We start from the raw sequence: 18,090 nt of genomic DNA on the forward strand, positions 1-18,090 counted from the left end.
TATAAACTCTCATCCCAGCATTCCATTCAAGACCCTTCTCCCATGCAAACAGATCTTAGATTTTTCAATATCTGTTTGTACCTGGCCTACTCATACCAGCACCTGTGGTGTCACCTGGCCTGTTCTGGTTGGCTGGGAACACCTTTTCCATTTTAAGAAATTATATACCACCCACAAGACTCAGCTCAAAGCTGTTCTGCATGAAGTCTTTTATAGGAGGGCAGGGCCTACCTTTTCTTCTTTTGATATTTTCCTGCACTTAGAGTAAAGTTTCAGGGAGTTCCCATTGTGGCTCAGTGGTAATGAATCTGACTAGTATCCATGAGAACGCAGGTTTGATCCCTGGCTTCACTCAGTGGGTTAAGGATGCAGTATTGCTGTGAGTTGTGGTGTGGGCTGTAGATGAGGCATGGATCCTGCATTGCTGTGGCTTTGGTGTAGGCCATTAGCTGTAGCTCTGATTTGACTCCTAGCCTGGGAACTTTCATATGCCATGGTTGCGGGCCTAAAAAGCCAAACAAACAAACAAACAAATAAATAAATAAATCGAAAAGTTTTGGGAGTTCCATGGGGGCTCAGCAGGTTAAGTATCTGGCACTCTCACTGCTGTGGCTTAGGTCGCTGCTGTGATGTGGATTTGATCCCTGGCCTGGGAACTTCAGCATGCCTCAGGCACAGCTCCCCTCCAAAAAAGAGTAAAGTTTGAGTCTGAGCATTTATTCAATACCTCCTCTAGTGGGGAGGGAGATAAAGAAGGGTAGTTTATGGTCCCTCAAGAAGTGGTAAAAAGAGGTGCATAGGAGTTCCCATCGTGGCTCAGTGGTTAACGAATCCGACTAGGAACCATGAGGTTGCGGATTTGATCCCTGCCCTTGCTCAGTGGGTTAAGGATCCGGCGTTGCCGTGAGCTGTGGTGTAGGTTGCAGACTCGGCTCAGATCCCGCATTGCTGTGGCTCTGACGTAGGCTGGTGGCTACAGCTCCGATTCGACCCCTAGCCTGGGAACCTCCGTATGCCGAGCGACCGGCCCTAGAAATGGCAAAAAGACAAAAAAAAAAAAAAAAAGAGGTGCATAAAATTAATGAATTCTATTTTTTTTTTTTTTTCTTTTTACCACTGCACCTGCAGCATATGGAGGTTCTCAGGTTAGGGGTCAAATCAGAGCTGCAGCTGTAGGTCTATGCCACAGCCGTGGCAACGTTGGATCCGAGTTGCTTCTGTGAACTACGATGCAGCTTGTGGCAACACCAGATCTTTAATCCACTGAGCAAAGCCAGGGATGAAAACTGCATCCTCACAGACACTGTGTCAGGTTCTTAACCTGCTAAGCCATAATGGGAACTTCAAATTAATGAATTCTAAGGCAAAGAAGACAAGCACAAGTTTATGGCAAGCTAGAGGAAATCATGGAAAAGGTGGCTTTTGAAATGGGCCTTGAGGAGTTCCCGTCGTGGCGCAGTGGTTAACGAATCCGACTAGGAACCATGAGGTTGCGTGTTCGGTCCCTGCCCTTGCTCAGTGGGTTAAGGATCCGGCGTTGCCGTGAGCTGTGGTGTAGGTTGCAGCCGCGGCTCGGATCCCGCGTTGCTGTGGCCCTGGCGTGGGCCGGTGGCTACAGCTCCGATTCGACCCCTAGCCTGGGAACCTCCTTATGCCGCGGGAGCGGGCCAAAGAAATAGCAAAAAGACAAAAAAAAAAAAAAAAAAAAAGAAATGGGCCTTGAAAGATGCAGATTTTGAGCTGTAGGTGAAGGTAGGAGGTTTCTAGGCTGAGAAAAGCTGGTTATGGGCAGAAAATGGCCACACCTACAGAGACATGTGAAAATGCATTTGGGGTTGGAATGGGGAACAGTCTAGAGTAGTTGAGGAAAGGCCTGAAGCAAGGGGTAGGCTACCTGGTAGCTGCTTTTACTCTGTGCACAGTGGGATGTTAGTCTAGATCTGAGCTTGGGGTTTCAGGACAATAAATCTTACAAGAAGATGAAGAGTGGATTGGATGAATATGTCACTGGAGGAATGGATGTCCAATCAGGAGGGTTACAGGCAGAGGGTGAGTACCTGACTTTAGGCAACAGTTCGAAAGGAACAGCTAATTTGTCAACAACCAGTGTCTAATGGCTTCTTTGTAATTCTGAAATCTAAGAAGCTGAAAACCAAAAGTTTCAAGTTTGCAGACATTTTATTTGGTAGAAGCACCTGACTTAACCTGGGGCAAAGCTATTTATCAGCTTTCTTTATACCAGCTTTCTTTATCCCAGCTCACGGATTAAAAGACAGCCATGATCCTTTTCTGCTCCTTTCACCCAGACATGGAGTCTATTCCCCCTCTGTTTGAATCCAGGCTACCCTCATCACTGCCTTTGGCCAATAACATGTGACGGAATTGATGCCCTGAAGCTTTCAAAGCTGTGCCTTAAGACATCTGTAGCTTCCTCTTTTGCTCATCTTCCCTCTTGGGAACCAGTTCTTGTGTAGAAGTCCAGCCACTCAACCTACCATGCTGTGAGAAAGTTCAAGCTTCATGGAGAAAGAGAGATTGGCTAGGTCATGGAGCACTTAAGTGCAGAAAAGGAGGGAACAGAATGTGGGTTGAAGATTTTTCAGACTTTCTAGCCCTGCCCAACCACCCGCTAAAAACAGCTGAGTGAAAGACTCCAACCAACACCATGTGGATTGGAAGAATCTGCCAGCCAAGCTCCGCCCAAATTCCTGACCCACAGACTCATGAGTAAGATAGTTGTTTTTTAAAACCACTGATTTTTGGGAGCAATTATTACTTTGCAGTCAATAACTCAACCACATGCTTATGTCATTCATATATTTTCACTGCTGAAAACTAGTGTATTTGATTAAAGTGCCACTGCAGACCTCACTGAGGGTGTTGTATAGTGTATTGTAGATGGACATTTTACCTTTCTAAAAAAAAATCTGAGTTTGGAAATCCATCTGGGCCTCAGGGATTTTCTGAGAAGGGACTGTCCTTTGTAATACAGAAATAGAGTTGTCTAGACTTCCTTCCTGCCTTCCCTGTGTCCTGCATGATGCCACAGACTGCTTCTCTGGCCATTTCATGTGAGTATCTCTTATTTCTGCAGCTGCAAGATCAGGTTCTCTAAAGCAGTAGCTCTCAAACGTCAGTGTGTACCTGATTGTTGTGGAAAGCTAGTTCAAACACAACTTCCTGGCCCCTGCTCTCAGAGTTTCTGATTCAATGGGTCTGGGGTGAGGCTTGAGAAATAGCACTTCTCAGAGTTCCTAGGTGATATTGATGCTGCTGGTTCAAGCACCACACTTTGGAAACCAGTGTTCTAGGGGGAAGTGCTCTAATTTTTGTTCTTTTACCCACTGGTCCAAGATGCTTAGCAAAATGCTCATGGATGGAATTTCTCGAAATCTTCATCTTTGTAATGCTTTTGAAGCCTCAAATTTTTATTTTTTATTTTTTGGCTGTGCCCGAGGCATATGGAAGTTCCCTGGATCAGGGACTGAACTCGTGCCATGGCAGTGACCCGAGCTACAGCAGTGACAATGCCAGATCCTTAACCAATGAGCTACCAGGGGACTCCTTGAAGCCTTAACTTTTACTCCCAGAGGTTCTTCTGGGTGGGCCCTAGATTAAAAGAAACGAATTCCTTGTTTTGTTTTATTAGATTATAGCTTTTACTTTCTTCTCAGCTCAGCTCACTGTGAAAAAAATGTCCCTTCTGACCTTTTTTCGAAAGGTCTTGGAACAGATAAGGAATTCCTTTGCTCTGACCCCAGAGCCACCTTCTATTTGTAACCAGTAATTATTTCCTTTCCTTCTGGGAGTTTCTGAATAAAATATAATGTTTCTTGCCTTCCTTTCACAAAACAGGAGAGTGCGCCAGGAAGCTGCTCTCCTGTTGGCAAGGTGCCCATCGATGCATTTCACAGATGGCACCACTGAGGCCCAGAGAGGGAGCCCCCTTGCTCCTGTTTATACAGCTGAGAGATGCAAGAGCCGACCCTCTAACATGCCGCCTCACTGTGTGGTGCTCTCGTCCCCTCCCCCACCCCAGGAAAGGACGGCCCGTGTGTCAATTTGCACGAACCACACCTTTCAAGCTTTTCTCCAACATTTCGTTCCGCGTGTAATGGGACACTGGTTGGTCATGACCAGGGACCTCAAATATCTTCCCGCTTCCATCCCTGGCCCCAAGGCTCCATGGATCCCGCGATCGAGCCTCTGCGAGCTCCTTCCTGGCCCAGCGATGAAGTTGGTTCCTCAAATTGTTCCCGGCAGGAGGGGCAGGAAATCACGCCAGGCTTCGGCCGCAGCCGCACCGGGAGGGGGAGAAGCTCAGGCCGGGCGTCCCAGCGGCCTCGCATCGATCTGGAGTCTAAGGTCCGGCCGGGTCGTAACTCCAGCCGCTCATTCTTCCCCTTGGAGTCGCCGCTCCACCCCACCCTCCTCATTCCCGGAGCCAGTTGGCTTCGCTCTTCCCAGAGGCCCCCCAGAGCCCCGGCCGGCAATGGCCAGGTGGAAAGAGACAGGTCTTCGGCGCCCCACCCGGGGAGGCGGGGCCAGGCTGAGCCGGCTCCAGGAGGGGTGCAGTCCGCGGCCGCGACCCCCGCCCTCCTTCCCCTGGCACCGCCTCCGGGCGTTCCCGGCCGCTTGGCCCCCGCAACAGGTGAAGCGGCCGCCAGCCCGAGGCGCCTCCGCGGGGCGGTCCCTCCCCGCCCGCCGCTTGCCCGCCCCTCTCCACGCCCCCTCCCCTCCGCCCGGCCTGCGCCGCCTCCCTTGGCCACCCGCGGCCTCATCTCTCCGGGTCTCCTTCTCCGAGGACCCTGCGCAGCCCGAAAGCCCACGCGCCGAGGAGCTGGGCGCGCTGTGCACTCGCTGGACGCGCGCCGCGGCCGGACGGGCCCTGGCGGGAGCCCTCCGCCCGTCTTAGTCCCTGCGCCGCCGCGCTCCCCTCCCCCCCGCGCCGGTGTCCGCGGGCTCAGGGCCGCGCGTCCCGCCCGGACGCGCCGAGGGTCCCCTAGGCGGGGCGGGCCCGGCTCCGGCGTGACGATGGAGGAGCCGCAGCGCGCTCGCTCGCACACTGTCACCACTACCGCCAGTTCCTTCGCGGAGAACTTCTCCACCACCAGCAGCAGCTTCGCGTACGACCGCGAGTTCCTCCGCACCCTGCCCGGACTCCTCATCGTGGCGGAGATCGTGAGTGCCTGCGGGCGGGCGGCCGGGGCCGGGGGCGCAGGTGGACCGGACGCCGTGCTCCTAGCCGGGGAGTTTGTTCACATTTCCGGGGAGGGGGGGCTTCGAAGGAACCCTTTTTTCTCAACCTCGCCTTTATCCCAAGATGCAGAACTCAGAGACCCCGCTCTCTGAACGAGGTCTCATCACCTCGGGATCTGTTGGGGGAGAGGATTGTGACCCTCGGGCTGTCTTTTGGGGGCGGCAACCCAACTTGCTGGACCCTCTCCGTGGTCGCGGCGTATCCTGGGAGCAGAATGCTTCGTGGGCCTTGAGTTTGTGTTAAGGAGTGTCAGGGACACCTGGTGCCTCCCTTACCTGATCTGATCTCCACGTGTGTGGCTTTTTCCCTAAAAGCAGAGCCTCCCCAAGATTAGGAGAAAACTTCTTTTTCCTAATTATCTTCGTAGTAGTAAAATTGCAGTGAATCAGGAAACGTTTACCAAATACAATATGAGGGTCTTCTGTCCGGTGCTCTTTGAGGACCAGAGGGTCTCCTGTCTGGTACTATGCTCATCCTGGTTTAAGGCCCAGCACGTTCTGGGGGAGGAGATTGGGCATGTGCCTTCTCCTCTCCATAGGAGGACATAAAGGCTGAGAGATCGTCCCTTAGGTCCCTTGGTATCTGAGAAAGAACCTGGGTAGTGGCAACTGTTTATTGTCTCCACCCTGTGCTGGCCCCCCGAAACAGGTGAAGCGGCAGCCAGCCCGAGGAGCCTCCTTCATCAAGCCCTGTAGATGCCTTTGTACCCTCATATACCACAAGAGAACCCTATCCTGGGAGGGTAGTTTTAATTACTATCCCTTTTTACATGTGAAGCAACTGAGGCTTAAAGAGATGAAGTAGGTCACACCTGTGGTGATAGGGGTGGGATTCAAACTCAGGTCTGCCTCTCTCCAGGGCGGTGCTCTTAGCTGCCAAGGGACATCCCTTTCAGCTGTCTAGGTAGCACCCCTTCTGTTGTATCTCACATACTTTCCATTTAAACATTGGCGTGATTGTAATGTAGCCCGCGTTGGGCCATGAAGGGGTGGTGCAGAGCGGAAGTGACTGAGGACTTTGGGAGATCCAGTAAAAAAGCTGGGGTATTGGAATCACCTGGCAGGGCCTGATTTATAGGAATTCAACAAATAATGCTATGTGCATGAAGGTGTTGGCAGGTTCCTCTCCTCCAGCAGAATGAATGCAAGCTCCCACGGCAGAGATGGGACATCTGCCCTGGGGTGGATATGATCCGGGCATAAAGTAAAACACCTCTTGTTTTTTGATTTATGATCAGTAAGCTCCATGGTCCATACTCTTTATGAAAATAGGAGAGTGAAAGAAAAATTCTAAATGGCCCACAATCCCACTACTAGAAATAACCCCTTTCAATATGTTGGCATGTATACTTTATTTTTATTTTTTTAATTAAAAACAATTTTTGGCATATATACTTTTTGATTTCATGACATTTTTTGAAGAAAAATGGAAAAACGTGTAAGAAAAATTATCCTTATTATTACTATAATTGAGTTTGTATTTTTACTTTTATTTTATCATTACTATTATTTTTGGCATGCCCGAGGCATGTGGAAGTTCACGGGTCAGGGTTGAACCCAAGTCACAGCAGCGACCTGAGCCATTGCAGTGATGATGCCAGATGCTTGACGCCCTGCACCATGTGGGAGCTCTCTGGAGTTTTTATTTTTTTTTTTTTATTTTTTTATTTTTTTAATTTTTTTTTGTCTTTTTGCTATTTCTTGGGCCGCTCCCACGGCATATGGAGGTTCCCAGGCTAGGGGTCGAATCGGAGCTGTAGCCACCAGCCTACGCCAAAGCCACAGCAACGCAGGATCCGAGCCGCGTCTGCAACCTACACCGCAGCTCGCGGCAACGCCGGATCATCAACCCACTGAGCAAGGGCAGGGACCGAACCCGCAACCTCATGGTTCCTAATCGGATTCGTTAACCACTGCGCCACGACGGGAACTCCTGGAGTTTTTATTTTTGACAGACTGATGTATGTGCAAGTTTGAGAGTGGTAGTCCTACAGGTAGAAATATCTACGCCCCCCCATCTCAATACTCAGAGGTACCTACATTCACATCTTTTAGAGCTCTAGGTAATGTGTTCATAATACTGGTTCTTGATTTTTTTTCCCTCAGTTGTAGATGTTATCCTTTGGCTTTCCACTCTGAAAAACTTTAGGCTTTAGCTTTTTTGGACCACCTCTTTCCCACTCCCATTTTACCTTCACCTTTCCTGTCTTTGGATTAGATCAGTAACCACTGTTGACCTTAGGATAGCATAAAGTCTCTTCACACATGGCCACTGAGTGGTCTGAGTGCTTTTCCTTTTCTGCCCAATTTCGGGTTTTCCCTGGAGTTTGTAATTCTTTTTCCATTTCCTAGTTCTCTAGTTACTTGGTCACTAACTTTACCTTAGATGTTTAAATGTCTTCACGAGAAACTGAGAGACAGCCAGTATTCTATTGAAGTCATCCTCATGACTAACCCTCTCTGGGAGCCTTTGACCTGCTGCCACCTGGCCTGCTCACCTGGGCACAGCTGAAGGCCTGGGGTCTCTTGCACGTCACCTTACAGACTCTCTCCGCCTCTCTTCTGGATTGAAGCCTCTGCCTCCTGTACCAGTATCCTTTTCTGTCTTGATTTACTGTCACAGGGGGAACAGAGTCTCTAGTAGTTTCCTAAGAAAGGATGCGTGTCTAAGTGAGGTCAGTCAGACAATGAGACACTAACATCAAATGCCATCTCTGACATGTGGAATCTAAAAAAAGGACACAATGAACTACTTTGCAGAACAAGTACTGACTCACAGACTTTGAAAAACTTATGCTTTCCAAATGAGACAGGTTGGGGCTGGGGGGATGCACTGAGGGTTTGGGATGGAAATGCGGTAAAAATTTGGTTGTGATGATTGTTGTACAGCTATAAATGTAATAAAATTCCTTAAGTAATTAGAAAAAGAAAGAATGCATGTATAAATCGAGATTTGCATTTTTCAAAATACTTTGTTTCCACTTCTACACATAGTTAATAGTTTGTCTAGGTAAAGAATGGTAGATTGGAAATTGCTTTCCTTTTGAAAGTATTTTTCTATTATCTTCTAGCTATTCTGATTCTTTTTCCCCCCTCATTCCAATTCTTGATTCTTTCTCTCAACCCTTTCTAGACATCTGTAGAATCTTTTTCTCCTCAGAGATCTGTAATATCTCAGGGACATGCCTTCATATGAGTCCGTTTTCTTCCATTATATTGAGGACCTGGTGTGTTCTCCTACAGGAAAACTCATGGACGTTTAAGGAGATTTTTAAAAATTTGCTTTTTATCTTTCCATTTACTGTTTTTTTCCCCGAAACTCTTTTAAAAGACTTTTTTCTGGAGTTCCTGTCGTGGCGCAGTGGTTAACGAATCCGACTAGGAACCATGAGGTTGTGGGTTCAATCCCTGGCCTTGACCAGTCGGTTAAGGATCCGGCGTTGCTGTGAGCTGTGGTGTATGTTGCAGACGCGGCTCAGATCCCGAGTTGCTGTGGCTCTGGCGTAGGCCGGCGGCTGCAGCTCTGATTGGACCCCTAGCCTGGGAACCTCCATATGCCATAGGATCAGCTCAAGAAAAGGCAAAAAGACAAAAAAAAAAAAAAAAGAAAAAAGAAAAGACCTTTTTTTTCTATGTATTTATTCTCTTCCTTCCTTCCTCCCTTCCTTTCTTTTGCTTTTTAGGGCCTCACTTGTGGCAAAAGGAAGTTCCTAGGCTAGGTGTCAAATTGGAGCTTCATCTGCTGACCTACACCATAGCCGTAGAAATGCTGGATCCTTAACCCACTGAGTGAGGCAAGGGATTGAACCTGCATCCTCATGGATGGTAGTTGGATTCGTAACCTGCTGAGCTGCAATGGCAGCTCCCTTGCGTGTATTTTCTTGTAATTGTTTTCATGGATTTGTGACCTATTGTGCTTACTTAGCATGAGCATTTTTCAGGTCTTGGATCTCTTGCATTGCTACAGTTCTCTGTCATACAGAAGTACTCTGTGGTTTCCTCAGTTTTCCTGTTTTAAAATTAACATGTTTCTAGGTTTTCTAGTATAGCCAGTGCTGTAGCAATTTTCCTTTTTTTGTCTTTCTTTCCATACTTGTCCAGCAACTTTCTTTTTTTAAATTAGATAATCTTTATCAATTTTTCTAGAAACCAGCTCACAAAATGTATTTGCTTCTTGTGTTTTTTACATAAAATCAAATATAAAATATAATCAAATTGAAATTCTCTTTTCTCTCCAATGACTTTCTTAAGGGGAAGTTCTTTCAGGTATGATTGTGTCAAACTGTACACACGTTTTACATATTTTGTTTTGTTTCATATTCCAAAGTCATCTTTCCCCAAGGTTCTATTAATTTAAACTGTCATCAGTAGTTAGCGAGAACCCATTAAACTAAAAATCCTTTTTTTTTTTTGAATGGCCTAACTCACAGCATGTGAAAGTTCCCTGGCCAGGGATTGAATCTCAGCTGCAGCTACAGCAACATCGGATCCTTTAACCCACAGTGCCTGGCTGGGCATCCAGCAGGCACCTCTGCAGAGACCCAAGCCACTGCAGTTGGATGGCTAACCCACTGCACTGCAGTAGAAATGCCTAAAAATACTTTTTTTACATTAAAAGAACTCTTAAAATTAAAACTGTTAAAGATCAACCTAAATGGTATAATATACTCTGTTTTATAGATCCAATATTCTTTTTTTGTTCATGTTTTAATATTTGACCAGGATGCTGCTTACAGTGGATGGTTTTTTGAATGTAATGAAAAATGGTGCTGCTGGAGTTCCCATCATGGCTCAGCAGTTAATGAACCCATATAGCATCCATGAGGACTCTGGTTCGATCCCTGGCCTTGCTCAGTGGATTAAGAATCCGGTGTTGCCGTGAGCTGTGGTGTAGGTCGAAGGCACAGCTTGGATCTGGCGTTGCTGTGGCTGTGGCGTGGGCCTGTGGCGTCAGCTCCAACTGGACCCCTAGCCTGGGGACCTCTTTATGCTGTGGGTGTGGCCCTAAAAAGATGAAAAGACCAAAAAAAAAAAAAGAAGACAGAAAGAAAAATGGTGCCACAGATTCTTTATCTGAGGATGGAGAGGGTAAAACAGGTTTCAAACTGTTGCTGTCACAGCCCTGAGATTAAGATAGACCCACCCCCAGAGGAATGCTACTGTCTGCTTTGAAAAAACAAAACAAAACAAAAAAAAAAACAAAAGCAAAGTACTGAGAACCCTGACTTCCTGCTTGAGTCTGGGCTTAGGGGTGGGGGAACAATAGAGAGCAAAACACAATGTTTCCCTAGATCTGTTGTCAGAGTCCCTTGTCCTGGTTTTCTCACAGAGGTGAGTGATAATAGCTAAACCACTTAAACACACCAGGCTCTGCCAATGTAACCTCGTGTTGAAACTAAATTATAGCCCTTTCCTTCCTTTTAAAGTTTTATAACAAGCTAGGTCATACTTGACCTGTGACTTGTAGGATGCTGTGACCTCATAACAGTTATGAGTATTTGAAGAATAAAAGTGATTTGTTAGGAGCTGAGTTAATTGCACCCTTCCTTTTATTGGTGACTTCAGAATGAACTATGTCATCCAAGTAATACGGTTAGATCGCCTTTCATTTACTTACTATCATGAGCAGACTTGGTTGGGGAAGGACATATAGGGTTTACCAAGAGCTAGAATCTATTCTATCCTGTTGAGTTCATTTTAAAGAATAGTGAACACAGTTTCTACTTCAGAAAAGCAATACCTAGTCTTTGTAGAAAAATTAGAAAAATACAGGTAAGAAAAGAAAACTAATTCTAGCTCCCACAGTGATTCCTAACAGGTGTGGTACCAACCCATGTCTGGGAGTAGGGAGGCTTTTCCAGAATTTTTAGTTATTTTGCTAAATGTTTTCATGGTGGCACAGCAGAAATGAACTTGACTCATATCCATGAGGACTTGAGTTCAATCCCTGTCCTTGCTCAGTGGGTCAGGGATCTGGCATTGCTGTGAGCTGTGGTGTAGGTTGCAGATGTGGCTTGGATCCCTGAGTTGCCATGGCTGTGGCATAGGCTGGCAGCTGCAGCTCCGATTTGAACCCTAGCCCAGGAACTTCATATGCTGTGGGTGTGGCCCTAAAAAGCAAAAAAAATATATATGTGTGTGTGTGTGTGTGTGCACGCGCGCGTATATTTATATTTTTTCTTATTTTAATGCCGGAGGTTTCTACTGGTGATTAGTTTTCTACTGGTGAGGGCCAGGGATACTAAATGTCCTGAAGTGCCTGGGACAGTCCCCAACCACCAGTTACTTTACCAGCTGCCACTAGCCCCATTGTTGAGGAACTCTGGGTGAACCAGTTTACCCTTTGGAGTAAACCATTCCAGAGTTTCTTAAGTGGTTATTTATTACTTATCTGTATAGTTTTTTTTAATGCAGTCATTTGTACACTACTCTTTGTTTACTGCTGCAGCCATCTGTGCTGGACGTCTTCCATTTGTCCCTCATGTGCCCTCTCCACTCTGCTCTCTACCCTGCAGACCGACTTGATGGACTCTGTCCAGGGTCCCACTTCATGTCCTCCTGGCACCCGCAGAAGACCGTAGGGTGAGAGGGGAGCTGGTCCTGGGCACTTGTTCCCCAGGACTCCTTCCTGCTGGGGCTCAGCAGCTTGTCTCTGTCTCTCCATGCGAGGCGGGCCGTCTGGCAGCCCTCTGTGTTTTCCCTGGCTCTGCTAACTGTTCACTCCCAGCCGCTTCCTATTGCCAGGGACTACACTATCGCTTATGGTTTTCCTGCACCCTTGCTTTCTAAATAAGACCTTTATTAAACTCCACTCTGATGACCCAATCTGAGAGTGCCAGTTTCCTGGAGAGACCTGATAAATTACCTTTCCTCATCAATGATTCATTTTTTCTGGCATTCTTAATGGCCACCTAGTATTCCATGAATATCCTGGCTCCTACTATTCCACTTAGGTTTCTTTCGTTCCAGTAATAGTATTGTAACCAACATCCTTTAAGTTACATCTTTCTGAATATTATATATTTTTTTTTTTTGTCTTTTTAGGGTTTCACCCGCGGCATATGGACATTCCGAGGCTAGGCGTCAAATCAGTGCTATAGCTGCCAGCCTATGCCACAGCCACAGCAATGCCAGATCCGAGCTGTGTCTGCGACCTATACCAACAGCTCATGGCAATGCCGGATCCTTGACCCATTGAACTAGGTCAGGGCTCAAATCTGCATCCTGATGGATACTAGTTGGATTCTTTACCTCTGAGCCATGACAGGAACTCCAAGCCACGACAGGAACTCATCTGTGTGTTGACTTTTCACTTTATGTGATGGTGTCCTTTGGAGCACAAGGGTTTCCTAATTTGACAAATTTCAGTTTACATATTTTTTTTCTAGTCGCTTGTGCCTCCCCCCTTTTTTTGCCTGTAAAAAGCTTTATTTCCATTTGGTCCAGGGTTGGGGAGAGGGCTCCAGGGTTGGTTATAAAGCTGCCTAGTGGGATGCAGAGAGGGGCTTCAGGCAGCAGCCCTGACATCAGAGGGGCTCCTTCCTCAAAGGCCGCTGGGCTCCAGAGGCTCCTAGTCCTGCTTGAGGATGAGCCTTTACAAGAGATACTCACCCAGCCCAGCCTGCAGAGGTTGGTCAGGTGGTCACCCATCTTCTTGATGAACTTTACCTGCCCATCCAGGAAGTGGCTCTCCAGGAGGTCACAGAAGTGGGGGTCTGTGCAGTCAGAACCCTGGGCATGCAGATCCAAAAGGGCCTGGTTCAAGTTCCTCTCTAGGACTATGGCAGCTAAAACCCATAGCATCCTGGGTTTTACCCCACTCATCCTGAGACGGCTTCCGTCTGAAAGAGGGAGCAGCCGCTTTGTTGGTTTTGCATTCTCAAGAGACTCTCAGCGCCCTTGTGCTTCCTCTTGACCAACTCTCAGAAAAAAAGTGGTTCATGCCCTCCAGAGCCACATCATTGCATTTTAAATAGAAGCCCAGGAGTTCCCTGGTGGCTCAGCAGGTCAAGGACATGTTTGTCATTGTTGTAGCTTGGGTCACTGCTGTGGTGAGGGTTCAGTCCTTGGCCTGGGAATCTTCTCATGCCATGAGTATGCTCCCCACCCCCAAATAAAAGAAATAGCCCAGAGAGAGGTAGGTGTAGGAGGCCCACAGATGCAGGTTGACCAGACAGTTGAGGACAGCCTCCACCTGGGTGGAATAATTTTGACAAATCTGGAACTCATGGCTGATTGGTAATAAGGAGTTAAGCTCAAAAAATGGTGTTGGCTGGTCCCAGAGGCTAAGGATAGCTAAGTGGCTGACCCTGAAGGTTGCAACTGGAAAAAAAAAGGTTGGAGTGTGGTCAGAGGCTGGCGTAAGGGGTCTTCCTGAGTCTGTTCCATCCAAACACTGCTAAAGTCAGAGACAGATCCATGGGACCACCGAGCACATTTTTGTCGCTTGTGCTTTTGATGTCATATCTAAGAGGACTGCCTGATGCAAGGACAAAGATTTACTCCTCTCTTTTTTCCTAAAAGTTATATTCTTTTATGTCTTACATTTAGTTCTATGGTTAGTTTTGAGTTAATTTTTATATGGAGTGTAAGTTAGGAATCTATCTTCATTCTCTTCCATATGGATGTCTAATTGTCCCAGCAGCATTTGTTGAAAAGACCATTTTTTCCCATTGAATTGTTTTGGCACCCCTGTTGAAAAATCATATGGCTGTAAGTATAAGGGCTTCATTCTGGATTCTTAGTGCTGTTCCTTTGATCTGTATATCTATCCTTATGCCAATACCACACTATTTTGTTTTTTCATTTTTTTAAGTTTTTAGTATTTTTATTGAAGTATAGTTGATTTAAAATGTGTTAATTCCTGCTGTACAGCAAAGTGATTCGGTTGTGTGTGTGTGTGTGTGTGTGTGTGTATGTATAGTCAAAACATGGAAACAACCTAAATGTCCATCGAGAGGTGAACAGATAAAGATGTGGTACATATATGCAATGTATATATCCTATCCCTTCCACAGCCCCCTCCTCCGTGGCAACCTAAGTCTGTTCTCTATGCCTGTGAGTCTGTTTCTGTTTCATAGATAAGTTCATTCGTGTCGTATTTTAGGTTCCACATATAAAATATCATATGGTATTTGTCCTTATCTTTCTGACTTACTGTATATACACATACATACATACATTCTTTTTAAAAATACTCTTTTCCATGTGGTTTATCATCACAGAGTCTTGAATATAGTTACCTATGCTATACAGTAGGAGCTTTATCCATCCTGTGTAATAGCTTACATCTGCTAACCCCAAACTCCCACTCTATCCCTTCCACAACCCCCTCCCCCATGGCAACCTAAGTCTGTTCTCTATGCCTGTGAGTCTGTTTCTGTTTCATAGATAAGTTCATTTGTGTCATATTTTGGGTTCCACATATAAAATATCATGTGGTATTTGTCCATCTCTTTCTGACTTCACTTAGTATGACAATCTCTAGTTGCAAACATTTTGCTGGGCATGACATTGTTTCATTCTTTTTTATGGCTCAGTAGTATTCCATTGTATATATGTACCACATCTTTATCTGTTCATCTCTCGGTGGACATTTAGGTTGTTTCCATGTTGTGACTAAAAAAAATATATATATATATTTTTTGGTCTCTTTTTGTCTCTTGAGGGCCGCACCTGTGGCATATGGAGATTCCCAGGCTAGGGGTCTAATTAGAGCTGTTGCTGCCAGCCTACACCAGAGCCACAGCAATGCCAGATCCAAGCCAGCTGCGTCTGCGACCTACACCACAGCTCATGGCAGTGCTGGATCTTTAACCCACTGAGTGAGGCCAAGGGTCAAACCTGCAACCTCATGGTTCCTAGTCAGATTCAGTTCCAGTGAGCCATGACAGGAACTCCCATGTCTTGACTGTTAATAGCACACTATCTTGATTACTGTAGCTTTGTAGAAAGTTTTGAAATCATAAGTGTGAGTCTGCAACTTTGTTCTTTTTTTCCAAAACTGTTTTGGCTATTCCAGGTCCCTTGCATTTCCTTGAATTTTAATAGCAGCTAGCCAATTTCTGCAAAAAGGGCAGTGAGGACTTTAATATGGACTGTGAATCTATAGATCAATTTGGGGAGTATTGCCATCTGAAAAAATGGAACATGGGTTGTCTTTCTATTTATTTAGATCTTCTCTTATTTCTTTAACAATGTTTTATAGACTTTAGCATACATGTCTTGGATTTGTTGTGTTAAATTTATTCCTGAGTAATTTTATTCTTTTGGATGTTATTGAAAATGAATTATTTTCTTAATTTCATTTTCACATTGTTCATTGCTAGATTATAGAAATCCAATTGAGTTTTGTATCCTTGACCTTGTATCCTACAACTTTGCTCACTCCATATATTAGTTCTAATAGTTGTATGTTTGTTGATGGGGGGTTGGCTTTATGTGCTTTATAGCTGCCAAGTTGTACAGAAAAGTTGATCCCAATTTACTTTTTCTCTAGTAGTGTTTCAGCATGTATTAGGGTTTGTTTCTGCAAATACTTAAACTGTTAATATTTGCCAATTTTCTTGGGATGAGAGAGACTCAAATTAATAAAAACTGATTTGACAACCAACTGCTGAACAACCTTCAACCAAATAGACTGCAAACTATAAAAAATGACAGCCTACTCCAAAAGACAAAGAGGAGGCCACATCAAGACAGTAGGAGAGGTGATTATGTGATATAAGTAACCCCATACCCATCAGGTGGGCAGCCCATAGACTGTAACATAACTGTATCAGAGAGACTCACCTACTGGAGTGAGAATTCTGAGCCCCACATCAGGTCCCCATGCCTGGGCATCTGGCAATGGGAGAAGGAGCCCTCTGAGCATTTGGCATTGAAGGCCAGTGGGGCTTGTGTGCAGGAGCTCCATGGGACTGGGGGAAATGGAGACCCCATTCTTGGAAGGCATGCGCAGGCTTTCATGTGCACTGGGTCCCAAGGCAAAGCAGAGACTCCATGGGAATATGGGTCAGACCTGACTGCAGTTCTTGGGGGATCTCCTAGGAAAATGGGTTGACTGTGGCTCATTGTGGGGGAAGGACATTGGAGGCAAAGTTCTCTGGAATAATCATCAGTGTGTGTTCTTCTAGAGGTGGCCATTTTAGAAAAATCTGGCCCCACCCATCAGTGCTGAGAAGCCCCAGGCCAAACAATAATCCAGGTGGGATCACAGCCCCACCCATCAGCAAACAGGCTGCCTAAAGACACTCCAGGCACACAGCAACCTCTAATCTCACCCAGAGACAAAGCTCCACCCACCAGAGGGATAAGAATCAGCTCCCCCTACCAGTGGGTGGGTACCAGTCCCTCCCATCAGGAAGCCTATAGCAAGCCCCCATACCAACTTCAGCCACAGGGGAGGTGGACATCAGAAGCAAAAGAGGCTACAACTCTATTGTCTGCAAAAAGGAGGCCACACCAAAAATCTATACAAAATGAAATGGTAGAGAATTCTGACTAAGATAAGGGAGCAAGAAAAAATACAGAAAAACAGCTAAGTGATCTGGAGATTATCAACCTCCATGAAAAAGTCTTTTGACTAATGATAGTGAAGATGATTCAAGATACTGGAAATAAACTGGTGGCAAAGATTGGTAAAATTACAAGAAACATTGAGCAAAGAAATACAAAATATAAGGATTACGCAAGCAGACATGCAAAATACAATAACTGAAATTAAAGAATTGATTAGAAGCAATCAACAGCATAATACAGTGGCAGAAAAATGAATAAGTGAGGTGGAGGACAGACTAGTGGAAATTACTCATCTGGAACAGAAAAGAGAAAAAAGATTGAAAAGAAAAGAAGACAGTCTCAGAGAACTCTGGGATAACATTAAGCACACCAACATCCGTATTATGGGGTGCCAGAAAGAGAAGAGAGAGAGAAAGGGCCAGAAAAAACATTTGAAGAGATAATAGCTGAAGACTTGCCTAACATGAGAAAGTAATCACTCATTCAAATCCAGGAAGCACAGTGAGTACCATATAAAATAAACCCAAGGAGGAACACCCCAAGAACATATGTTAATCAAATGGACCAAAATTAAGGACAAAGAGAAAATATTGAAAGCAGCTAGGGAAATGAAACAAATAACATACAAAGGAACCCTGATAAGGTTATCAGCAGATTTTTCAGCAGAAACTCTGCAGGCCAGAGGGAGTGGGACAATATAAAGTGATGAAAGGAAAAAACCTCCACCCAAGATTAATCTACCCAGCAAGGCTCTCATTCAGATTTGAAGGAGAAATAAAAAACCTTACAGACAAGCAAAAGCTAAGAGAATTCAGTACCACTAAACCACCTTTACAACAAATACTAAAGGAACTTCTCTAGGTGGAAAAGAAAGGGCCACAACTAGAAACAAAAATATTACAAATGACAAGGCTCACCAGTAAAGGCATACATACAGTAAGGACAGAAAATCATACACAAATATGCTACCAAAATCATAAATTGTGAGAAGAGGAAGTACAAATATAGGACACTGGAGATGCACTTACAATTAAGAGATCAACAACTTAAAACAATGTTGTGTGTGTGTGTATATATATATATATATATATACATATACACACACACACTCCTATGTCAAACTACAGGATGACTGCAAACCAAAAGTCTACAATAGATACACACACAAATAAGAAAAAGCAACTCAAATACAACACTAAAGGTATCCATCAAACCACAAGAGAAGAGAAGAAGACAAGAAGGGAAGAAAAAAGAGCAACGAAAACAAATCCAAAACAGTTGATAAAATGGCAGTAAGAACAGACATGTCAA

General features: G+C 45.3%; 1 protein-coding gene across 2 annotated transcripts in view; it reads left to right on the forward strand.

Moving 5' to 3' along the window:
* Positions 1-4,744: 4,744 nt before the first annotated feature.
* Positions 4,745-18,090, forward strand: part of CMTM8 (CKLF like MARVEL transmembrane domain containing 8) — a 106,894-nt gene continuing 93,548 nt past the window's right edge. Inside the window, exon 1 of one of the 2 annotated variants that reach the window (XM_021071501.2) lies at positions 4,745-5,181. In XM_021071501.2, coding sequence (XP_020927160.1) covers positions 5,035-5,181 — 147 coding nt within the window. In that variant the 5' untranslated portion in view covers positions 4,745-5,034. Of the gene's footprint in view, positions 5,182-11,774; positions 11,842-18,090 lie in introns of those variants that run through there. The other variant, XM_084987628.1, reaches the window with a different exon arrangement.

The sequence above is a fragment of the Sus scrofa genome, chromosome 13 (genome assembly GCF_054392235.1).
Source record: "Sus scrofa isolate SSC_HxYL_T2T_F1_AM1 chromosome 13, Sscrofa_HxYL_maternal_Yorkshire_Landrace_v2.0, whole genome shotgun sequence".
NCBI classification, from domain to species: domain Eukaryota; kingdom Metazoa; phylum Chordata; class Mammalia; order Artiodactyla; family Suidae; genus Sus; species Sus scrofa.